The following is a 19,692-nucleotide window of genomic DNA, read 5'->3' as shown; positions in this document are numbered from 1 at the left end:
TATTTTCCCATTTAGGTTATTACAGAATGTTGAGCAGAGTTTCCTATGTTATACACTAGGTCCTTTTGGTGTGTACAATTCTTTTTGTCTTTATCCCTATAGTATCCTGTCAAAATATTTTTTTCAGTGTTACTTGGGTTAGTTCCTTTATCCCCCAAGTCCTTCGGTGTGGTTATGTTAATGTTTTATAATATAACTAGTTTCACATATTATAGTTATATTATCATTTGGAGTTCCCCCCACATCTTGGTTGTTTGTTTTTAAAACACAATAAAATTCACTCTTTGTTGTATGCACTTCTAGGAGTTTTGGCAAGTGCAGAGTCCCATATCCATGGTCAGGATACACAACAGATTCATAACTTCAGCCCTCTACTCCTAACAATCACTGATCTGTTTTCTATCTCTATAGTTTCGCATTTTCCAGTATGTCATAAGTAAAATCAGACAATACTTTTGGATCTGACTTCTTTCATTAGGCAAATTGCATTTCAAACTCAACTGTATCGTTGTGTGAGTAGTGTTACATCATGTGGATATTGTCCCTCCTTCTTATGATATAATTTGTGATCCATGTCCATGCACCTAATGTTTACATTCATAAATTTACCCAATGGGTTGATGCTTCTTGGGACTCTGAAACTGACTTTGAAAGTATGTTTTTTATCTTTCCTTAGTACTGAATTTACATCACTTCATTTTGTTTACTATGATTATTTCCTACAATCATCAGTCATTTTAATTTTTTAACATTCCAAGGAGTGTTAGAACCAGTCCTTAATTATTTTTGGTAAGATTAACAAGGAGAATATGGATAATAGAAATACATAATGTACAAGCCTTGTAATAGCTACATCTTCTTCCCCCAACTACTTAAAAGCAGGAAAATTGACTCCTTTTAAGTTTTATATCCTCCCTTCCTTTACTCATCCTCTGGTAGAAGCACTAATGAGTCCTCAGGTGACTATAAAAATGGAAAGGCAGAGAAAAAGGGGAAGCACATGTTATGGGTAATCTACATAGTAGATAAAAAGTCTGTGTCATTGAGAATTGATTGCACGCTAGTGAAATAGATGAGAGTAGGGATTATGTATCAACATCTTTGACATATTTTAGATTTCCTTTTAATGCTTGGTACTTGTTGATTCAATGATAAGATTCATCAATACATTTCAGTAGTGTCTGACTCTTTGTGACTCCATGGACTGCAGCATGCCAGGCTTCCCTGTCTAGCACCAACTCCCAGAGCTTACTCAAACTCATGTCCATCAAGTCACTGATACCATTCCAACCTTCTCATCCTCTGTCGTCCCATTCTCCTCCTGCTTTCAATCTTTCCCAGCATCAGGGTCTTTTCCAATGAGTCAGTTCTTTGCATGAGGTGGCCAAAGTATTGGAGCTTCAGCTTCAGCGTCAGCCCTTCTAATGAATATTCAGGACTAATTTCCTTCAGGATGGATTGGTTGGATCTCCTTGTAGTCCAAGAGACTCTCAAGAGTCTTCTCCAACACCACAGTTCAAAAACATCAATTCTTTGGCACTCAGCTTTATAGTCCAACTCTCACATCCATACATATGGAAAACCATAGCTTTGACTAGACTTATGATAGACTTATGGTCAGTCCTTAAAGTCTACCTAAAAGAATATATTTCTACTCAGAAAATATCAGCCTCCCAACTCTGTTGTCTCTTGAAGCCGCCTAGGTGTTCTTCACTATTAATACAAAGCAGAGCATTCATTTGTGGCACCAAGAAAATCTTAATTGCAATAAAACAGATATTTGTAACTGTCTATCCAGGGATAGACACACATGGATCGTCCTTTAGGAATCTGTGAACTTCTAGAAACTATTCTAGTATATGCATGTTTTCTGGGAGAGAGGCCCCTGTTTTGAATCAGATTTTCAAAACTTCAAAACAAACAAAATTAACATTAACTAGAAAGATAATCTCCATAATTCCTCTAATATTGATATGGAAACCCTGGAAACCCTCCATCCTGTCTCTATTAGTCTGAGAGATCTTCATTCTTTCTCAAGAAGTGTTCTCTAGACTACAAATTCCTTGAGAGAAAGTACTGAATATTTTTTAATTGGTACTCCAACACCTAGGACAGAGTCTGATATATAATAGGTATTTGATAAATACTTCTTGAATTAATTCAATATTTTTAGGCTACTAATAGGAGTTTTTAGTTTATTGATGATGTAAGAAATCTGACTAGTCCATGCTATCTGTGAGACATATAAGTTAACTAGTTTGCAGGAATTCATCAAGTTTTCATATATCAGTTAATCAGCTAGAAAATCACTCGTGCTAATAAATATATGCAGTATGTTTTCCTTATACTGTTTATAGCATGTGCCTTCCTTTCCTAAAGCCCTGTGGCCTTCATTGGCCACAAAGAGAATATATTTTCCCCTTTCTGTTTGCTGCTTTAGGAAGTAAAGGGTTTAACTGATTTTGAAAAGATCATTCTGTGGTGTGAAATCTTGAAAAAAAAAAAGTGTATTTTAGCTTTTTTTTAAACTTTGAGTACAAGGTCTAAACTGCAAAACTCTGTTATTATACAGAATTTACTGTTCTAGTTTTGTTGATTTGTAACTTCCTGTAGAGGGCTTTCTGAAGAAGCATTGTTAATTCATGTGTTTACTATTCAAAAAAAATATACTTGGCTGAGTTTTGGGAGCCTGGGTGATGCTACTTCATCTACAAAGTGACTGCCAAAAATTCAAGTCCATGGTATTTTCTCTTAATCAAATAATGGTACCAGCCATTGAAAAGTATCACATCTTTGTTTTGTGTATGTCAGTTCTGACTGCCTTGGTCCAATATTAGTTGAAAGTTGAGCAGTGGGTCTTGATCAATGAAAGCTCAATGAATTATATTTATTTAAGGTAAGGTCCGTCTCGTCAAGGCTGTGGTTTTTCCAGTAGTCATGTATGGATGTAAGAGGTGGACTATAAAGAAAGCTGAGTGCCGAAGAATTGATGCTTTTGAACTGTGGTGTTGGAGAAGACTCTTGAGAGTCCCTTGGACTGTAAGGAGATCCAACCAGTCCATCCTAAAGGACTGATCTAGTCCTGGGTGTTCACTGGAAGGACTGATGTTGAAGCTGAAACTCCAATACTTTGGCCACCTGATGCAAAGAGCTGACTCATTGGAAAAGACCCTGATGCTAGGAAAGATTGAAGGCAGGAGGAGAAGGGGATGACAGAGAATGAGATGGTTGGATGGCATCACCGACTCAATAGACATGAGTTTGGGTAAACTCTGGGAGTTGGTGATGGACAGGGAGGCCTGGCGTGCTGCAGTCCATGGTGTCGCAAAGAGTCAGACACCACTGAGTGACTGAACTGAACTGAAGGTTGCCACAACCGTTAAAATACATACATAAATACATAGATATAAATATATAGGTACTTAGATATACCAGTGTTTTCAAACTGGTATCCTACTGTCTAAATTTGGCTCAAAGATACTGTATGTTTGAGCCTCAGGCTAATTTTTTTAAGAGCCAGTATTTAAAAATCAAGATAGTTTACAAACAGACCAAATTTGCTAACTTTTCTTAATCTGGTAGAAATCACTGGCTCATGTTTAAAACACTCCCTGCAAATCTCCAATGCTTCCTTAAACTTAAGTTTTACCATAGACTTTCCTGTTTTCTAAAAATTTCTTTTAATATGCTAGGTTTGCAGTTCAGCAGTATTATAAAATCTGGAACCATGTTCTGTCTTTCACCTGTGAAAATGTTACTATTAACCCGCATATGTTCAACAAAACTGGCATTGAGCTGTTTTTCTGGGAAAAGTGATGGATTTATGCTGCTCTGTCCACACATTCTTGGCAAGTGCCCTTTTGACCACTGGCATGTATTTGTAAGACCATCTGAGTTAGGAGTAGAGTCTGTGGTTATGGACTAGGTCCAAGTTAACTGGCCCACACAGGGGAGCCAACCCATGACCTTGACCCCATTACCACAGTATTCTAACCAATTGAGCTAAATAATTGAGTAATTGTTTCTTAGCAACCTGATCAAATCAGCTGGCATATATTAAGAGTCTGTCTGTGGACAAGTGTGAGGATGTCAGTGAACAAGGGAGCTTAAGATAATGAGAAAGTTATCAAGTCCTCATATTGGCTGGCATGTTATATTTGGCCAAGTAGTCACTAAATTGGACTTTGTCATTAGAGTTAATTGCATTTCTGGGCAATTGGAACTCACACACACAAAAAAAACTAAGTTTTTATTGAGTTGGGTTCCTTTTTAGAATTCAGAATTTTGGGTGAATAATTCATAACATCTGTACAAACAATTGGGGATCATAGCAAGATAGAAAAAACTTTGTACTGAATTGAGGGGGTCAAGTCTCTGGTTCTGACTGCCAGTATGGCCTTAGGCATGTCACTTGACTTTCTGAGCTCTAAGCAGGATTAGATAAATATAGTATCAAAGAGCCTTCCACCCCAAGAGAGTTTCTATAACTACAGTTTTTAAACCAGCAAGAACACTTTGCATACAAAGCTCTTTAAAAATGCAACTGGAATATTTTTCATAAATAGATAAATATTTCAAGAGCACTTACTGAACAAACTTATTTTTAAAATCTATTAGTATTTGCATAAAACCAATATGTAATATACACCTTTCACAAGGAAATCCACTGTAAATTCAGTAAACAAATGCATAAGCCATAGTTTTATATATTACACAATAGGATTTTAATGGCATTTTACATTTTAAAGCACCTATGAATCCCCTAGAAAAATTTGCCCTCTTATCAAATAATTATTATTTTAGATGCAAGTTGTTGATAAATTTCTTTGGGATTATTATTTGTTAATCTCCTTACTTGGGGGTACATTGCGGCCCATTTAAAACTATCTTTCCTCCCCCTAACTTGCCAAATTTAGATTAAACATGTAAGCTCAAGCTTTCCTAACCAAACTATAAATTTTTCTAGTTCTTCTTTCTTTTCTATCTTAGTAACTCACTCAAATGCTACATTTGTAGAACTGAAATAATGGTAAAATTTACTGTTCTTTTATCCAAACTGATTCTTCCACCGCCGGATGGGCTGGATCAGAGAATCTATAGCTCTCAGTAGGATGGGTCCTAGAGAATGTTAGGGCTGGTGTAAAATGAATGACAACAGCTTAGTCACACTTGAAATAATAATATATTGGCTTGGGTTTCCAAATAACCTTCCAAAATGAAAAACACAAATACTGTGGGTTTCTGCAGAATCAAATATAACTGTAATGTTTGTAAAAAAGATTAGTTATCAGAAGTCACTTTAATATTAGGTGATGAAGTTTAGAAATACCAAACCTGGGGAGGCCAGAGGCATTAAACCCAAAGTCAAATACAGGTTGCAGATGCACTGAGTGATGCCAGCTCAGTGAGTGATGCTACTGAGCCAGTTCAGCCATCTTTTGAGTGATGCTACTGGTGCACTCTGTACCACCATCCAGAGCCACAGTAGCACAGGCTGCCGGTACACTGAGCAAATTATATGATACCTCTGTCAGCTGAGTACATGCAGAGCTGGGCAAAAGTGAGCTTTCTAGTATCACTCCTTCTATGTCATATGATCCAAAATTGATCTCATATTTTAAAATAGCCCCAAAGATAAGGAAGCACCCTTGGGTCAATTCACTTAATTGAATAGCCTACGTTTTTAAAAGAAATGTTCATCAAAAATCCCACCTCGTATGTTCTGCTTACAGGTTCAAACCTTTCATTTATTTCATCACGTACTTTATAGGTTGATGTCTTTAATTCTATGTACACAAAATAAAAATTTGATTTATTATTCTGTGAGAATACTGGCAGCCATTTTGAGCTGTATTAGGAATTTATGGGAATTATTCATCTGTGGCATTGAAGAAAGGAAAAATTAGCCATTGGTACAGCAAAGGGAGGAACAAGAAAATATACTTACATTGCAGAATAGTAGTTTCACAGTCTAGTGGACAAGCAAATAAGGGCCTGATGCTTTGGACAGACTATAAATCAATTTCTGATTTCTTTGGTCAAACTGTAAATCACTGGGCTAAGCTACTATGAATTTCCAGGTGAAAGCCTACTTTGTGATTGTGAGTTACTAATAATAGCTCTTTCTGAATTACAAGTGATTAGAAAACCTTGTCAGAAATCACGTTGTTCTTGTTGTGTAAGCATAGATATATTTTATTTAGTGATGTTAAATTGCTGGAGAATGAGATTATATTCATTCATGGGAAACCTATGCCTATGGTCTTTTGTCCAGGCCCCTCTGAACAAAGGGAAACATTACTGATTGATGGCTCTGTAGTGACTGTCACTTTGCCCAATTTCTTTTGGTGTAAGGTGTGCTCAACCTGGAAGATGCCTATAATATCCCCTGTGAACTTCAGTGAATAAACAGCAACTCTATTTAAAATAATAAATTATTACTCCTCATTTTATTGTTGGCAACCCCATATTATTTATGGGTTCCAAATTTTAAAAATTGAGACCAGCTAAGGAAAGGGAGTTTTTAGACATTTTAAGAAAAAGTGCAGACACTTGCAGGCAACACAGGTTTGAAACATTTCAGAGACTGGTGACTTTTCTGGGAGAGTCAGAGTGTGATGTAGAATTTCACGAGTTATTTAGCATAGATATATTTTTTTCCTCCTACCCTATTCATAGTTGAGAATCAGTTCAGTTTTATGATCTACTGTTAAGGGACTTAGAGAATAAAGAGGGATGCTAACTTTAAATATAACATAAAAATATTGAAATCTGATCCCTTGCCTTACAAAGTTAGGGCTCAGATTTAAGGTATTTTTTTTTTCCCAAAAGAACTCTCCTATGAGAGAAAGTTACAGACAGAGGTATTGTTATTTGAAATTCTGTTAAGGACAGAGTAAACTAATGACAAAGATGGGTTGTGTCAAGAGAACCCAGCAACTCCCTAACATATATCTTTATTTGAAACCTAAGATTAAAGAGGTCAACACTTCTGAAACTCTGAAATTAAAAGCCTAAGTACAAGATAGACATCATGTTTTTTCTAGATGACATCTTGGAGATTAACCACCTTTAATGACACCTTTGGGTTTAAATTTTATTTTAGGATTTAGCCTGGTATTTGAAAATAGAGTGTTTGCGTAACATGAAAGAACTAGTCATCATGAGACAGAAACCCAAGGTGACTCAGGGCCCCCATGGCCCTCGATAGCCAGGTATTCATTACCTTGACCAGGTGAGTAACTGTCACCTCTTTCGTCTCACTGTGTCTGCAGACATCCAGGACTGTGACTGCCTGGTAGCCGTCACACCTAAATTAGGCTATTTGGGTGATTTGTGCATTCATCAGGAGAGCATCTTCCATGTTGGAGCTTTATGGGGGGATAACATGCTGAGTTATGAGGGACCATGGGGCCGTTCTTCTAGAATAGAGGCTATGAAAAATGGGTACAATTGACATAATTCCTGAAATCCTGACCTTTAATTCAACTCAGCAGCGGTTGTTGAATTTTTGCAATGCATCAGGCATGAAGAATGAGACCGTATTTGATGAATCAACTTGTATCCTTAATATCCACTAGAGGATCTGGCTCAAAGTTGGTGCTGAACAAGCATTTGCTGAGTGAATGCTTGATGGCATGTATACATAAATAAGAGAAACATAGAAGGGCCTAGCCTTAGCCTAACCCTTGAGGAACCCTTGAGAAACCATTTTAAGCAATATTTAAAATAGTGCCCTACCCCCAGTACCACTGCTTACTTCAGCATAAGCCCTCCACACCTAGCAATCCCCTCCCTGAATCTGCTCTGTACACTATCTTGGCTAAAGATAAACATGCCCATCCAGGTTATTTTTGTTTAGTGAAATGTTATGCACATTTTTTAAAAAAGCATGAAATATTCATTCTAGTGAATTGAGACAACCTAGAAATTAACCCTCAACAATTCTCCCTTTTTCAAAATTGCTCTCTCTGCTACAGAAAAAGGGATGAAAAAAAGTCCAAAGTTAAGAGAGCTTCTACCTTTTAAGAACAGTTTCAAACTTAGTATCACTTATTAAGAATCGATATAATAACTCCTTTCTATTATTTAAGGATCTCTTACAAGCTCCATCGTGCATTAATTATTTTGCTTCTTTTGTATTTGTACAATAAATGCTTGACAAAAAAAGTGACATAATTTAAGATTTTTATGGCACAATGAAAAAGTTTCCCACCCCCAGGGAAAAAAAAAATTCTGTGATGTTCTCATTGTCTTTTCAGCGAAAATTTTATACATTAAAAAGAAGATTGTGAAAAGAAAAAAACGTCCTAGTTATACTTCATGTGACACACAGAAGGTTTAGAATATAGAGAACATGATAAAACAGTACACAAGCTATAGAGGAATAAAGCTGTGTGTTCTTAATTTTAAATTTCAGATAAATATAATTTCAGCTTTGATTCTACATGGACTAAATCTTTTGTCACTCCACTAATTAATTCAGTATGCTAGAGAAAAGATGCTAATTTGAGCATCAAAGAAGTGATAATTTTTTTTTGTTTAATCAGATTTATAAAGATAAGTTTCACTCCCATTTGACTGGGTGTGGAGCTCAGTTTATTTTATTTATCTTATTCTTGTTTAGTGCAGATGAATTTCAGGGAAATTCGACTTGTTTCTCTTCTGAAGATGGAGCAGTAACATCCTGGATTTCCTTTAAAATGGTCCTTGAATAGTCACTGTGCCAGGAGGAAAAAAGAAACAAAAAACACCCGAATCAAACCAAACAAACAAAAAAATCCCACAGTCATTTCTTAATACTCTTGTCCTTTTATTCTTTCCACGTAATGAGTTAGGCACCATCATTAGTTCTTTCTGATAATGGACTTTATACAGAGTACATGGATGTTAATTTGTGCCATTGAATAAGTTGTATTTGACATTTTATTAGTGACTCTAAATGAGACCTCCCATTTCCATGGAGCTTTTAGTTAGCCCTCCCTGCATTTCTTTTCATGGACATGAGTCAGTGTTTCCCTTCCCAGGCAGTTTGCTGAAATGACCCACACCTGCCAGTGAATGGACTTCAGAGATATTTCCTGCAGAGGGAGATTTCCTTCTGCAGGATGAGTCTGTGGTCAGCTCTGGAGTGAGCCCCAACAGGTTGACCTCGGGAAGGCCACGGGAGCTGGGGAACCGCCCGTACTTGGTAGAAATTAGGACATGAGATGTGATGTGGTCTCGGAATACTTTCTTTCCCTAGATTTTGGGTTTCTGGGACAAAGGAGAGAGAGAAAAGGAAGGAAGGAGGAGAAAGAGGGTACCATGAGAACCCGGATGAGAAAGCTTTATCTGGCTGTTGGCCGAAGTCTGAATTCTAGCCGTGTGGTCTCTTTGGATCTGTATTAGGGTTTTATGCAGACCATCAGTTGCATTCAAGCAGCCTTCAGAGACATTTAAAGATCCACTTAAAAGTCATAAAAATAAAAAGGAAGAAGCCACATATTCTGCTTTGAAATAAGTAAACATTTAATAAAAGAAAAGCCTTTCTAACTATTAAGAAAACATAAAAATGCAAAAAGATCTATTTCTTTAATGCTCCTGTTAAACATAGTTCCCAGAAATCAGAAGCATTTAAGTCTGAATCACTAAGGCTCTTGCCTGCAATGTCTTAAAGCCCGTGAGTGCGTATGAAAGCAATTAATCAAAGTTCAGTGTGCTCCTGAAGAGTGTTTCGTCTTCTGGAAAGCAGAGGAATGGAATAACTTAAAACCCAGTGTGGTCATGACAGTTAATAAGCTTTTTATAGTCCCCGTGTGGATCTGAAAATCATACCTTATTAGTATCTTTATCTTTCTTCCTCACTCATTCACGCTTATTTTCATTTAATTTTAATTTCTGGCCTCTTTTTCATATTTTTTTTTCCTTTTTTGCTAACCAAGCACTGCTTTAATAATCTCAGATTTGAGTTTTCAGTTGCTACAAAAGGGTTCTTCAAAAGTTAACTGTCCAGTGGTTCACCAACTCCTTCACTGGTTCTCACAAGTCTTGTCTTCCAGAGGCCTTTGTCCCTGGTTTGTGTGTTTATTTCTAGGAAGACGGGTTATTGGTGATAGGCATTTTGCTTTGCTTTCTAGACCCTCTAGAATTATTCTGAATGTAGTTGGTGTTTCCAAACCCATTGTGTTTCCTTAGCTCCTCAGTCTGGGAAAGCAAATTATCAATACTTCAAAGATTCCCAGCTGCTGAATTGAGCCAGAGAACCGCTGAAGACTATACCAGATATTTCGTCCACTTAGACAGAAATTCTAGAATATTCCAGGACCTCCCTGCTTTTTAATCCTAAAAACAAACATCAACACATCTGAGGTCTGAAGATTCCTCACTTTGGAATGAAGGGTCGTCATGACCACCAGTTCAGGAATCACATCCTGGGAATGAGGAAAGTAACTGTTTAAGGGGGATGAGGGATGGAAAAGTTGATTTCAAAGGAAGTAGTAGATCCATCAGTGGAGTTACACCTGTTTGTTGTTTTCATATAGCTTGTCTTCATCTTGAAAATATGTAAATGCACCCAAAATAAATGTCTAAACAATATTAAAATTTTACTTGGAAATCTTTCTTTTCTTTTTTTTTTTTTGAGTTTTGACTCCTTGATTCAGTTAGTGTTAACAAGAAAAAATTTTTAGCCTGAGTTTTCCTTCAGTTACTGAATCATCAAACCACTCAGTTTCTGCTTGTGAACACCTCCTATAAAACAAGTCCCTAACTCCTTTTGTAAACTAAGGGGTGGACCTACAGAGTTTAAAGTACAGTCCTCTGTTGGGGAAAGCATAGAGAGTTTTAGAGTATTCCACCTCCCTCCTGAAAAATCACAGGCATTAACCATGGCAATAATACATACTGTGGAACATTAAAAATAAAATGAGAATATCTTTTTCTTTCTTCACTAAGACTGGTTTACAGTCTTACTTTCTTTTATCATCATTAACATAAAAGTAGGCAATGCCCTTAGGTACCCCCCAAAAGAGGGAGAAAGCTCTCTATTTGGTCAATTTTCATTGTATTTTTATCAAATTCACTAATTCTTAGGTACAATGGGAACCATCTAAGGTAAACAAGTAAAGACATTTGTGACATACATTTTAGAAGCAATAGTTGAAATGCACAAAAATCCTGTGAGATTGCAATCCATGGACGTTAATTTTGTAAGTATATACATATGCTAATTCAGAACCCAATTTGGAATATATCAGACAACAGAAACCTTTTATCGGTGAATTTCAGAATAAACTATAGAAACATAGTCAAAGGTCTATGAACTTCTCTGCCCCCATATTTTGCTTGAGTTCTTTCAAGCTATATAATTTTACACCATGATAAGGCAATATCATGTATAACTTAAAAGTAAACTAGTAATAGGGAGAACTGGAAAAGACTCTGATGCTGGGAAAGGTTGGGGGCGGGAGGAGAAGGGGACGACGGAGAATGAGATGGCTGAATGGCATCACCGACTCTGTGGACATGAGTTTGAGTGAACTCCGGGAGTTGGTGATGGACAGGGAGGCCTGGCGTGCTGTGATTCATGAGGTCGCGGAGAGTCGGACACGACTGAGCGACTGAACTGAACTGAATGGAACTGAACCATTATCTGAGCCCAGAAAATACTACGACTGTGAGGTTTGTGCATTTATATATCTGATTACATTCCACAGATTTTTAATATTATTGATGACTGGGTGTTATAGCCTTTTCCAAATGCATCAATGATATCCAAAGGTATTTCTTAATTGTAGGAGAAATACATTAGGTTTCAAACTTTTACCTCTCCTTGGATTCATAGCTCAAAACTAATTTGCAATGAGAGTGTCTGAACTTTTCCCTTGCCTGACTTTTCAGTTTTTCTAAGCCATTGCTCAGGATTGTTTTCATACAATCTGTGCCAAGAGATAGAAGAGTGGTCGCTAATACCTACATAAACTGCCCAGTGGGATCAAGGAAGAAAATTGTAGACCCATGCTACTTAGCATAATGAAAAAGTGAATGAAATATGAGACTAGAGGTAGAAAAAAGTCAGAGATAGAGCTATAAATTTGTGAATTGGGGTTATTAGGGTACTTAGGAATCTGGGAAGGATTTGAAAGTCATCTTTATCTAGAAAACTCAAGGAAAGAAATAGAAACAAGAAAATATTTGCTGAGAAATTAGGGAACCAATACTAAGAATTATACTAAAATCTTTCTGATATGGAAACCAGTAGGATGCTGGAAACTTATTTAATTAGTTGGATGGAGGAGTTAGAGATCTGCCTAACAACTCATGTTATTAATGGTTGAATGTCATGTGCCTAACCCCTATGATATGTAATGGCTGCACGGTAAATGGCTGAATGACTGAATGACCCATTGTTAAAATCTACTTCCCCAGATAGTTATTTAGGACTTCCCTACGTAGCACATGCTTGCATACTCAGTTGCTTCAGCATGTTCGATCTTTGTGACCCTATGGACTGTAGCCCACCAGGCTCCTCTGTCCATGGGATTCTCCAGGCAAGAATACTGTAGTGGGTTGCCATGCCCTCCTCCAGGGGATCTTCCCAACCCAGGGATCGAACCCACGTATCCCACATTGCATGCTGGTTCTTTACCACTGAGTCACCAGAGAAACCCCTTCCCTACCTAAGCCAAATAGGAATATAGGTGAGGTCTGTTTCAGTATTTTTCTACAACCCTCCCTGAGGTTCTTTTCCACCTTGGATATTCTATTTCCTTTGATTTATTAATTTATACCACGAAATCTCATTTTATGGATAGGAGTCATTTTTCTTATGTGTATTGCATCGCATTAACTGATAAATTACCAAGAAACACCTCCACTTCCCTTTTATCAGTTCTATGAAGTTTTATCTCCTAGCTGCTACTTTTTCTGAGTTTCTTGCCCTTATCAAGAACTTTGTTCTCTCCTATACCAAGATCCATAGCAACATTAATCAGGAGAGGAAAATGGTGGAGACAACTGCAGTGTCCATTGACAGATAATGGATAAACAAATACAGTACACTACATACTGTGGAATATTTTTCAGCCTTTTAAAAAAGAAGGAAATTCTGATGCATGTTACAAAATTGATGAACCTTGAAGACATGCTGTTAAGTGAAATAAGCCAGAAACCAGGGGACAAGTACTGCCTGATTACATTTATATAAAGTACCAAGAACAAATTCATAGAGGCAGAAAGTAGAATAGTGGTTACTAAGGGCTACGGGAGGGAGAAATGGGGAGTTACTGTTGAATAGGTACAAAATTTCAGTTTGGGATGATGAAAATGTTCTGGAGACAGGTGGTGGTTTATGGTTGCACAACAATGTGGATGTACTTAATGCCACTGACTGGTTACTTAAAAAATGATTCAACTAGTAGATTTTATGTTAAGTGTATTTTGTCATGCTAAAAAAAAAAAATGGCAGTATTCTCTTCTCTCTTTCATCTGTAAATACTCTCTGGCGTTTCTTCTTATCAGCCAACAAAAGTCTTCGGAGATGAGCCAAATTGAAAACCTCCATCTTCAACATTTCACCCCATTTCCAGAAACCACCCTACCAGCCAAACCTCTTGAAATGGTTGTACACACAGAGACACACACTTTTGTACTTACCTGCCATTCACTCTTAAGATCACTCCCACCTGGTTTCTGCTCACATCACACCGTTGAACCTTGCCACGGTGATGACTGGCTTCAGATTGCCAAATCTAATGAACCTTTTCAAGTTGTCAGCTCACTGGACTTCTCAACAATATTGCCATCTGTTGACCATGTCTTCCTCCTCCCAGCCCTCTTCTCTCAGGTGTCTTACCCCACAGCTTCCTAACTTTCTTCCTGTCTCTCTCACTGTGCTTGTTCTGTCCGCTTTGTATACCATCCAATGTTTAAATGTTAAAGTGCCCATAGCTCTGTCCTTGTCCTCAGCTTTTCCATCTGGATTTCCCAAGGGCACTAAAATAACTGTGCTTAGAAGTGAACTTCCGATTGTCTCTCCATTGGCCCATCATTTCCAAATCACTGTCTTCTCTTCTCAGCAGCCTCCAGTCATCTAAGCCACCATCACCTTTCACCCACACTCCTATAGACATTCCCAGGCAGCTTTCCTGCTTTTATGTGGTACATTGTTGCTTCAGCAACCAGGATGATTTTTTTAAATGTGCATAACTTTGTAGCACTTCTTAAAATGATTTGATTACTCCTTTGTTGCTCCTCTACCAATTCTTTAAATCAACCAATTTCCTTAGTAACTTCTCTGTTCTTTGAATCACTAAAAAATGACCTACTGTCATGCTTATAATAAACTCTAAGCATCTCTCAGACCTGCACTCCAAGGACCTTGCCCTTCTTTCCATCCGAATCTTATACAAAGATCCTTTCTGTTCTCCTTGCTTTGGAGACTGTCCTTCATCCACAGGCTTATCTCCTACCTCTGCTTGTCTGGAATCTATCCCCCTTATTGTTATGGTTTTAATGTCATTTCTTCATTAAAGACCTCCCCAATCACTTTCCTGTTACTCTCTCTTCTAACTCCCTGCATAGCACTTTTCACAACTTGTATATTGTTACTTGTTTGGTGACTGTCTCCTCTATCCAAATGTAAACTTTACGAGGGCAGTGTCTGGTTTTGTATCCCAATACAATATCAACCTACATCCAGTGCTTATGACAATGTCTGACACAGAAGAGATGCCTAAGAAATATTTTTAAAACAAATGCATGAATGAAAGAAGAAGAAATCAAGCAAGCTAGTCTTCCATGAAGCTGATTCATATAACCTCTCTGTAAAAATAAACAGGAACAGGTGTTTGAAGCAAACTTATAATTCATGAAAATCTAAATTTACATAAAGAGTATGTTGAAAGGTGATTTTTCCACTTTACGAAAAGATCCATCATAAGATTCTTTAAACAGGCTTTCCAGGTACATGGAAAGTACAATTTCATTGATTAAAACCATATGTTTGCACAGAATTCTTCAGGAAAATATCTTTTATATAAAGCAAGGTTGACCTATAAGCAATTTCCTTAAGGCACCTAGCCCAGAATGGCCAACTCTCAGATTTCCTAGGTAATAGATGATGGAGGCCTGGAATGCAGTGGATATTTGAAACCTTAGAATGCAAGGCAGTAATTTCAACCATTTAAGGTCTGCATGACTTTTCTCACAAAAATAGCTAATGGAGAGATGAATCAATGTATTTGACTCTTCCCAATTCTTCTCTCTTTATGTCAGTGAATAAGAATGGATTTGAAATGACCCCCAAAAGAGGCTGCATGAAAGGAGAACAAGGGCCCGTAAAATTCACTAAATTGATGCTTTTCTCCCAACTCCCACCACCACCACTGCCACCACTGATAATTAGGTTGTCTGACTGCTATACTGGAAAGAAGAATTCAGTGTGTTAATAAATAAAAGGCAATTAACTTCTCTGAGTCTCAATTTCCTCATCTTAATGCTAAAGCTGAAACTCCAATACTTTGGCCACCTCATGCATCGAGTTGACTCACTGGAAAAGACTCTGATGCTAGGAAGAATTGGGGGTGGGAGGAGATGGGGACGACAGAGAATGAGATGGCTGGATGGCATCACTGACTCGATGGACACGAGTTTGAGTGAACTCCGGGAGTTGGTGATGGACAGGGAGGCCTGGCATGTGATTCATGGGGTCGCAGAGAGTCGGACACGACTGAGCGACTGAACTGAGCTGAACAATGTGGGAGCCCTTTTGAAGATTATTGTCTTATAATTCTGTTCCTGAACCTACCCAAACTTTACAAAATAAGATAATTGGTAACTGTTCTCTCTGTCTAATGAAATAAATTTCACAGCTTTCTACTCTTCTCACTAGAAACTTTAATAAATGATCATGAAGTTTAAATCAAAACATTTATAATATTTATAGAATTGGTTGAGTTGAATATTATTGATGGTTCTTGCTTAGAAGAAAATGCTTGGCAGAATTTACTTACAACTAACTTGGTCACTCCAACAGTAAAGAATCTGCCTGCAGTGCAGAAGACCCAAGTTTCATCCATTGGTTGAGAAGATCCACTGGAGAAGGGAATGGCTACCCACTCCAGTATTCTTACTTGGAAAATTACATGGACACAGAAGCCTAGTGGGCTGCATACAGTCTGTGGGGTCACAGAGTGGGCACGATTGAGTAATTAACACTTTTACTTTTTCAACCTTTTCTTTATCAAACATATCTCACTCTAATGGAAGCATAATAAGCTGTTCTCAAACTGCAGTACAAGTGAAATACTTCAGCCACAGGAAGGAAAAAACAATATATTGGTTGTGATACTAAAGGTTAAAGTCAACTAGGGTATAAGTTCATTTTACCCTTAAAAAATGACACTACTTTCATCTCAGAAAAACTAAAACCTCAAAATTTAGAAGAAAATATTTGAGATGTAGCAGAAAAGCAAGCCTAAAATCTATAGAGATCTTGGCAATCTTGGCCTTCATCAGCTTCCTAAGGCATTATTTTAATCTCATTCCCCACAATCTTGATTATTTTTTGCTTCAATATTACTTTATTTGGTGACATTTTGAGGGAAAACTATTCTACTAAGTGATGTACTAAAGTATTAACTTCTCACATAAAGGAATTTAGAGTAATAATGTTGATTCCTAAGACTCTTCTTCACAGATCCAAAAAGCCAAAGAATGTATTCATGGAAACATATTACTTGATATCTCCTGCTTTGTAGGTTAAAGAGAGATCTTAAATATATTAACAAATCTGAATGATCTGAAAGTTAATGTCCTTATATTTTGTCTATTTTTTCGCTCTTCTCTATTTACTCCTATGAATGGGATCAGGTCATTTCTTCAGTGAGAAAGAGGAATAGATTCAGAAAAGGATGCAAGAAAGAGGAAGAAGCAAAAAAAAAAAAATAAGGCTGGGAATGAGGGAATTAAAGCTGATGGTCAACCAGCCCAAATGCTCAGACTAGACTGGATATAGCAAAAGCACTGCAGTAGGAGCAGAGACAGAGAGATGGCAATGGGGAGACAGGAAACTCATGAAAGAGAATTTGCTAATTGAAATTATAACAAAAAATATACAGAGGAATCAAGGCTGGAAGAGGCTTCTGCAGAAGGCAGGATGCAGTCCATTCTTAAATAACACCGTGACTGAATGTTAGCAGTGCCGTCTTCCCCGTGTTATACTCAGAGCTGCCTCTTGACCAACAATCTCTGCTTTGGTTTGAAACATAGTCCAGAAAGAGACAAATATTAGGCCACGTCTGTGAAATTCTGAAGGAAATTAGTTTCTTACAAGTTTATGATTTAGGTTCTCCTGTGAGGAGATTCTGACTCTCTATGAATGTTTTAAAGGCTGGGGCACAGGGATGGGAGTAGGGGAGGGGCAGTCAACAGAGCATGCGTGTAATTTGAAAAGTGTCCTCAGGTTATATAGCCGGAAGGATGGATGGATACATAGATACATAGATAGGATGAGTAAGCTAAAGATATAAGTGCATACTCACAGCGTTAAAATTTGTAGCTATCTAGTAAGAAACAAGGATCAACTGGGATTCCCTGAGATTTAAGAAGAGTCTTTACCTTAACTGAAGTCTGTGCATAATAGAATGAATTTTATCCGGGTCCTCAGCAGAGCATCAGGTCATTTTCATTTTTCATGTGTGTTAATACCAAGGCTATGGGAGACTGCTTCCAAAGAAAATATCTATCAGGAAAAATGCCTGTCTTTTAAGAATATAAAAGACCAATAATTAATTGTAGCGCTTTTTTTTAGTTTAAAATTTGCAGTTTCATCTTCCAAAAAATGCTAAGGAAACACCAATTCTTTTATCATAATTGCAGGGAACTCTAGTGTATTCTTGTTTGGAGTGCAAATTAGTACAGCCACTATTGAATACAATGAATGGTTCCTCAAGTAATTAAAACTAGAACTATCATATAATTCAGCAATCTCACTTTTAGCTATATATCCAGAAGAGTTGAAATTAGGATCTCTCAGAGATATCCATACTCCTAAATTTGTTGCAGCATTATTCATGATAGGCAAGATATAGAAACAACCTAAGTGTTCATCAACAGATGAATGGATAAAGAAGATAGGCTTGATACACAGACACACACACATACACACATACACATGGTTGTATGTATTTATACACACACACAGTGGAATATTATTTAGTCATGAGAAAGAAGGAAATCCTACCATTTGTGACAACTTGGATGAATCTTCAGGGCATTATACTAAGTGAAATAAGTCAGAAAGAAAGACACATAGCTATATGATGTCACTTATATGTGGAATCTAAAAAAAACAAACTCAGAGAAATAAATAAAATAGTGGTTATCAGGGGTTGAGAGATGAATAAATGTTGGCCAAAGGGTACAGACTTCCAGGTGTAAGACTAGCAAGTTTGGGGATCCAATGTACAGCATGGTGATTATAGCTGATAGTAGTGTATCAGATAGTTAAAAATTGCTGAGAGAGCAGATCTTAAATGTTCTCACAACAAAAAAGAAATGCTAACTATGTGACAGGATAGGGTGTAGCTAATATTTCGGCTGTATTTCTTTTTAATTAATATATATCAAATCAATACATTGTATACCTTAAACTTACACAATGTTATGTGTCAATTATCTCATTAAAGCTGGGGGAGAAAGTAAAATTACCACTGTGGCCAGTTAACTACACATATGCCCAGCACCAAGAAGTGTTCAGAGCACACTGACTCAGGGCTGAACTGGGAATCCTGTGGCTCATGGAGAGTGTGTGGCCTGAAGATATATGTGCAGTGTAGGAGGTGACCCACATGCTAATCCCAGCCCTGCCTTGAACTTGGGTTTGTTTAAGGAACAAGGCCCCTCTGAGGGTTTGGTTCGTCATTTGTAAGGTTAGAACATTGAACTATGTGTTTGGTAAAGTCCTTTACCAGCATCATCACTATAGAACCTCATGAGTTTAATCTTCAATGCCAGTGCCACCTGGAAGTCTGGAGGTCTCTTTAAGAGGTCGATTAGGTTTTAGCTATATATTAATTACAACTTTTCAATTCTTTAATCACCACTGAATTAATGGTTTGAGATTTTTAGTCTTTAATCAAAGAGAGAAGTGGGAGGGGACTTCAGTAACTGTATTATTTTCCTGCTCTAAGTATCTTATTTTTACTTCCATTGTATGTGAAATGATTTTTTATTGCTTAGAGTAAAGAATTGTACTTTAATGAGTTCATCTCATAAATGTCTACAACTTACCACAAAAAGAACATGCTTATCATTAACAATCATCTTCTCCATGTTTCATTAGATTTGGAAAGAAGAAAGATGATAAGGGTGGAAAGGCAGAGCAAAAAGGTGCTCTGAAGCAGGGTGGCCTGAGAGAGGAGGAACTGGAAAAAATGAAAGAAGAACGTGAGAGGTGAGTAGAAATGCTAAGCCTCTTGTTTTATGTTTGTGCATGGTCTATGTTTAATTTGGTTATTGTATCAGTCAGCTGGAGAAATTGTATTTTAAAATGCATAAAGGTTGACTGATGCAAAAGGAGAAATACCCGTTATAATTGGAATCTGCCTTTCTGGGGAATTTTTATTATATTTTGAGAAGAAATTGACTTCATGTTTTTATTTTATCGGTCCTTATAATTCCAAAATATGCTCCCCCTAGTTTTGACTCTAT

At 37.2% G+C, this 19,692-nt stretch overlaps 1 protein-coding gene across 1 annotated transcript in view; it reads left to right on the top strand.

Moving 5' to 3' along the window:
• PARD3B (par-3 family cell polarity regulator beta) overlaps nucleotides 1-19,692 on the top strand; it is a 1,186,757-nt gene that overhangs the window by 943,907 nt on the left and 223,158 nt on the right. The window contains exon 19 of the mRNA XM_055396969.2: nucleotides 19,325-19,435. Coding sequence (XP_055252944.2) covers nucleotides 19,325-19,435 — 111 coding nt within the window. The remainder of the gene's footprint in view (nucleotides 1-19,324; nucleotides 19,436-19,692) is intronic.

Source organism: Moschus berezovskii, chromosome 2 (genome assembly GCF_049115385.1).
Source record: "Moschus berezovskii isolate FMDL1 chromosome 2, NW_MosBer_1.0, whole genome shotgun sequence".
NCBI lineage: Eukaryota > Metazoa > Chordata > Mammalia > Artiodactyla > Moschidae > Moschus > Moschus berezovskii.
The sequence above is the reverse complement of the archived record's forward strand: the minus strand, read 5'-3'. Positions and strand labels throughout refer to the sequence as shown.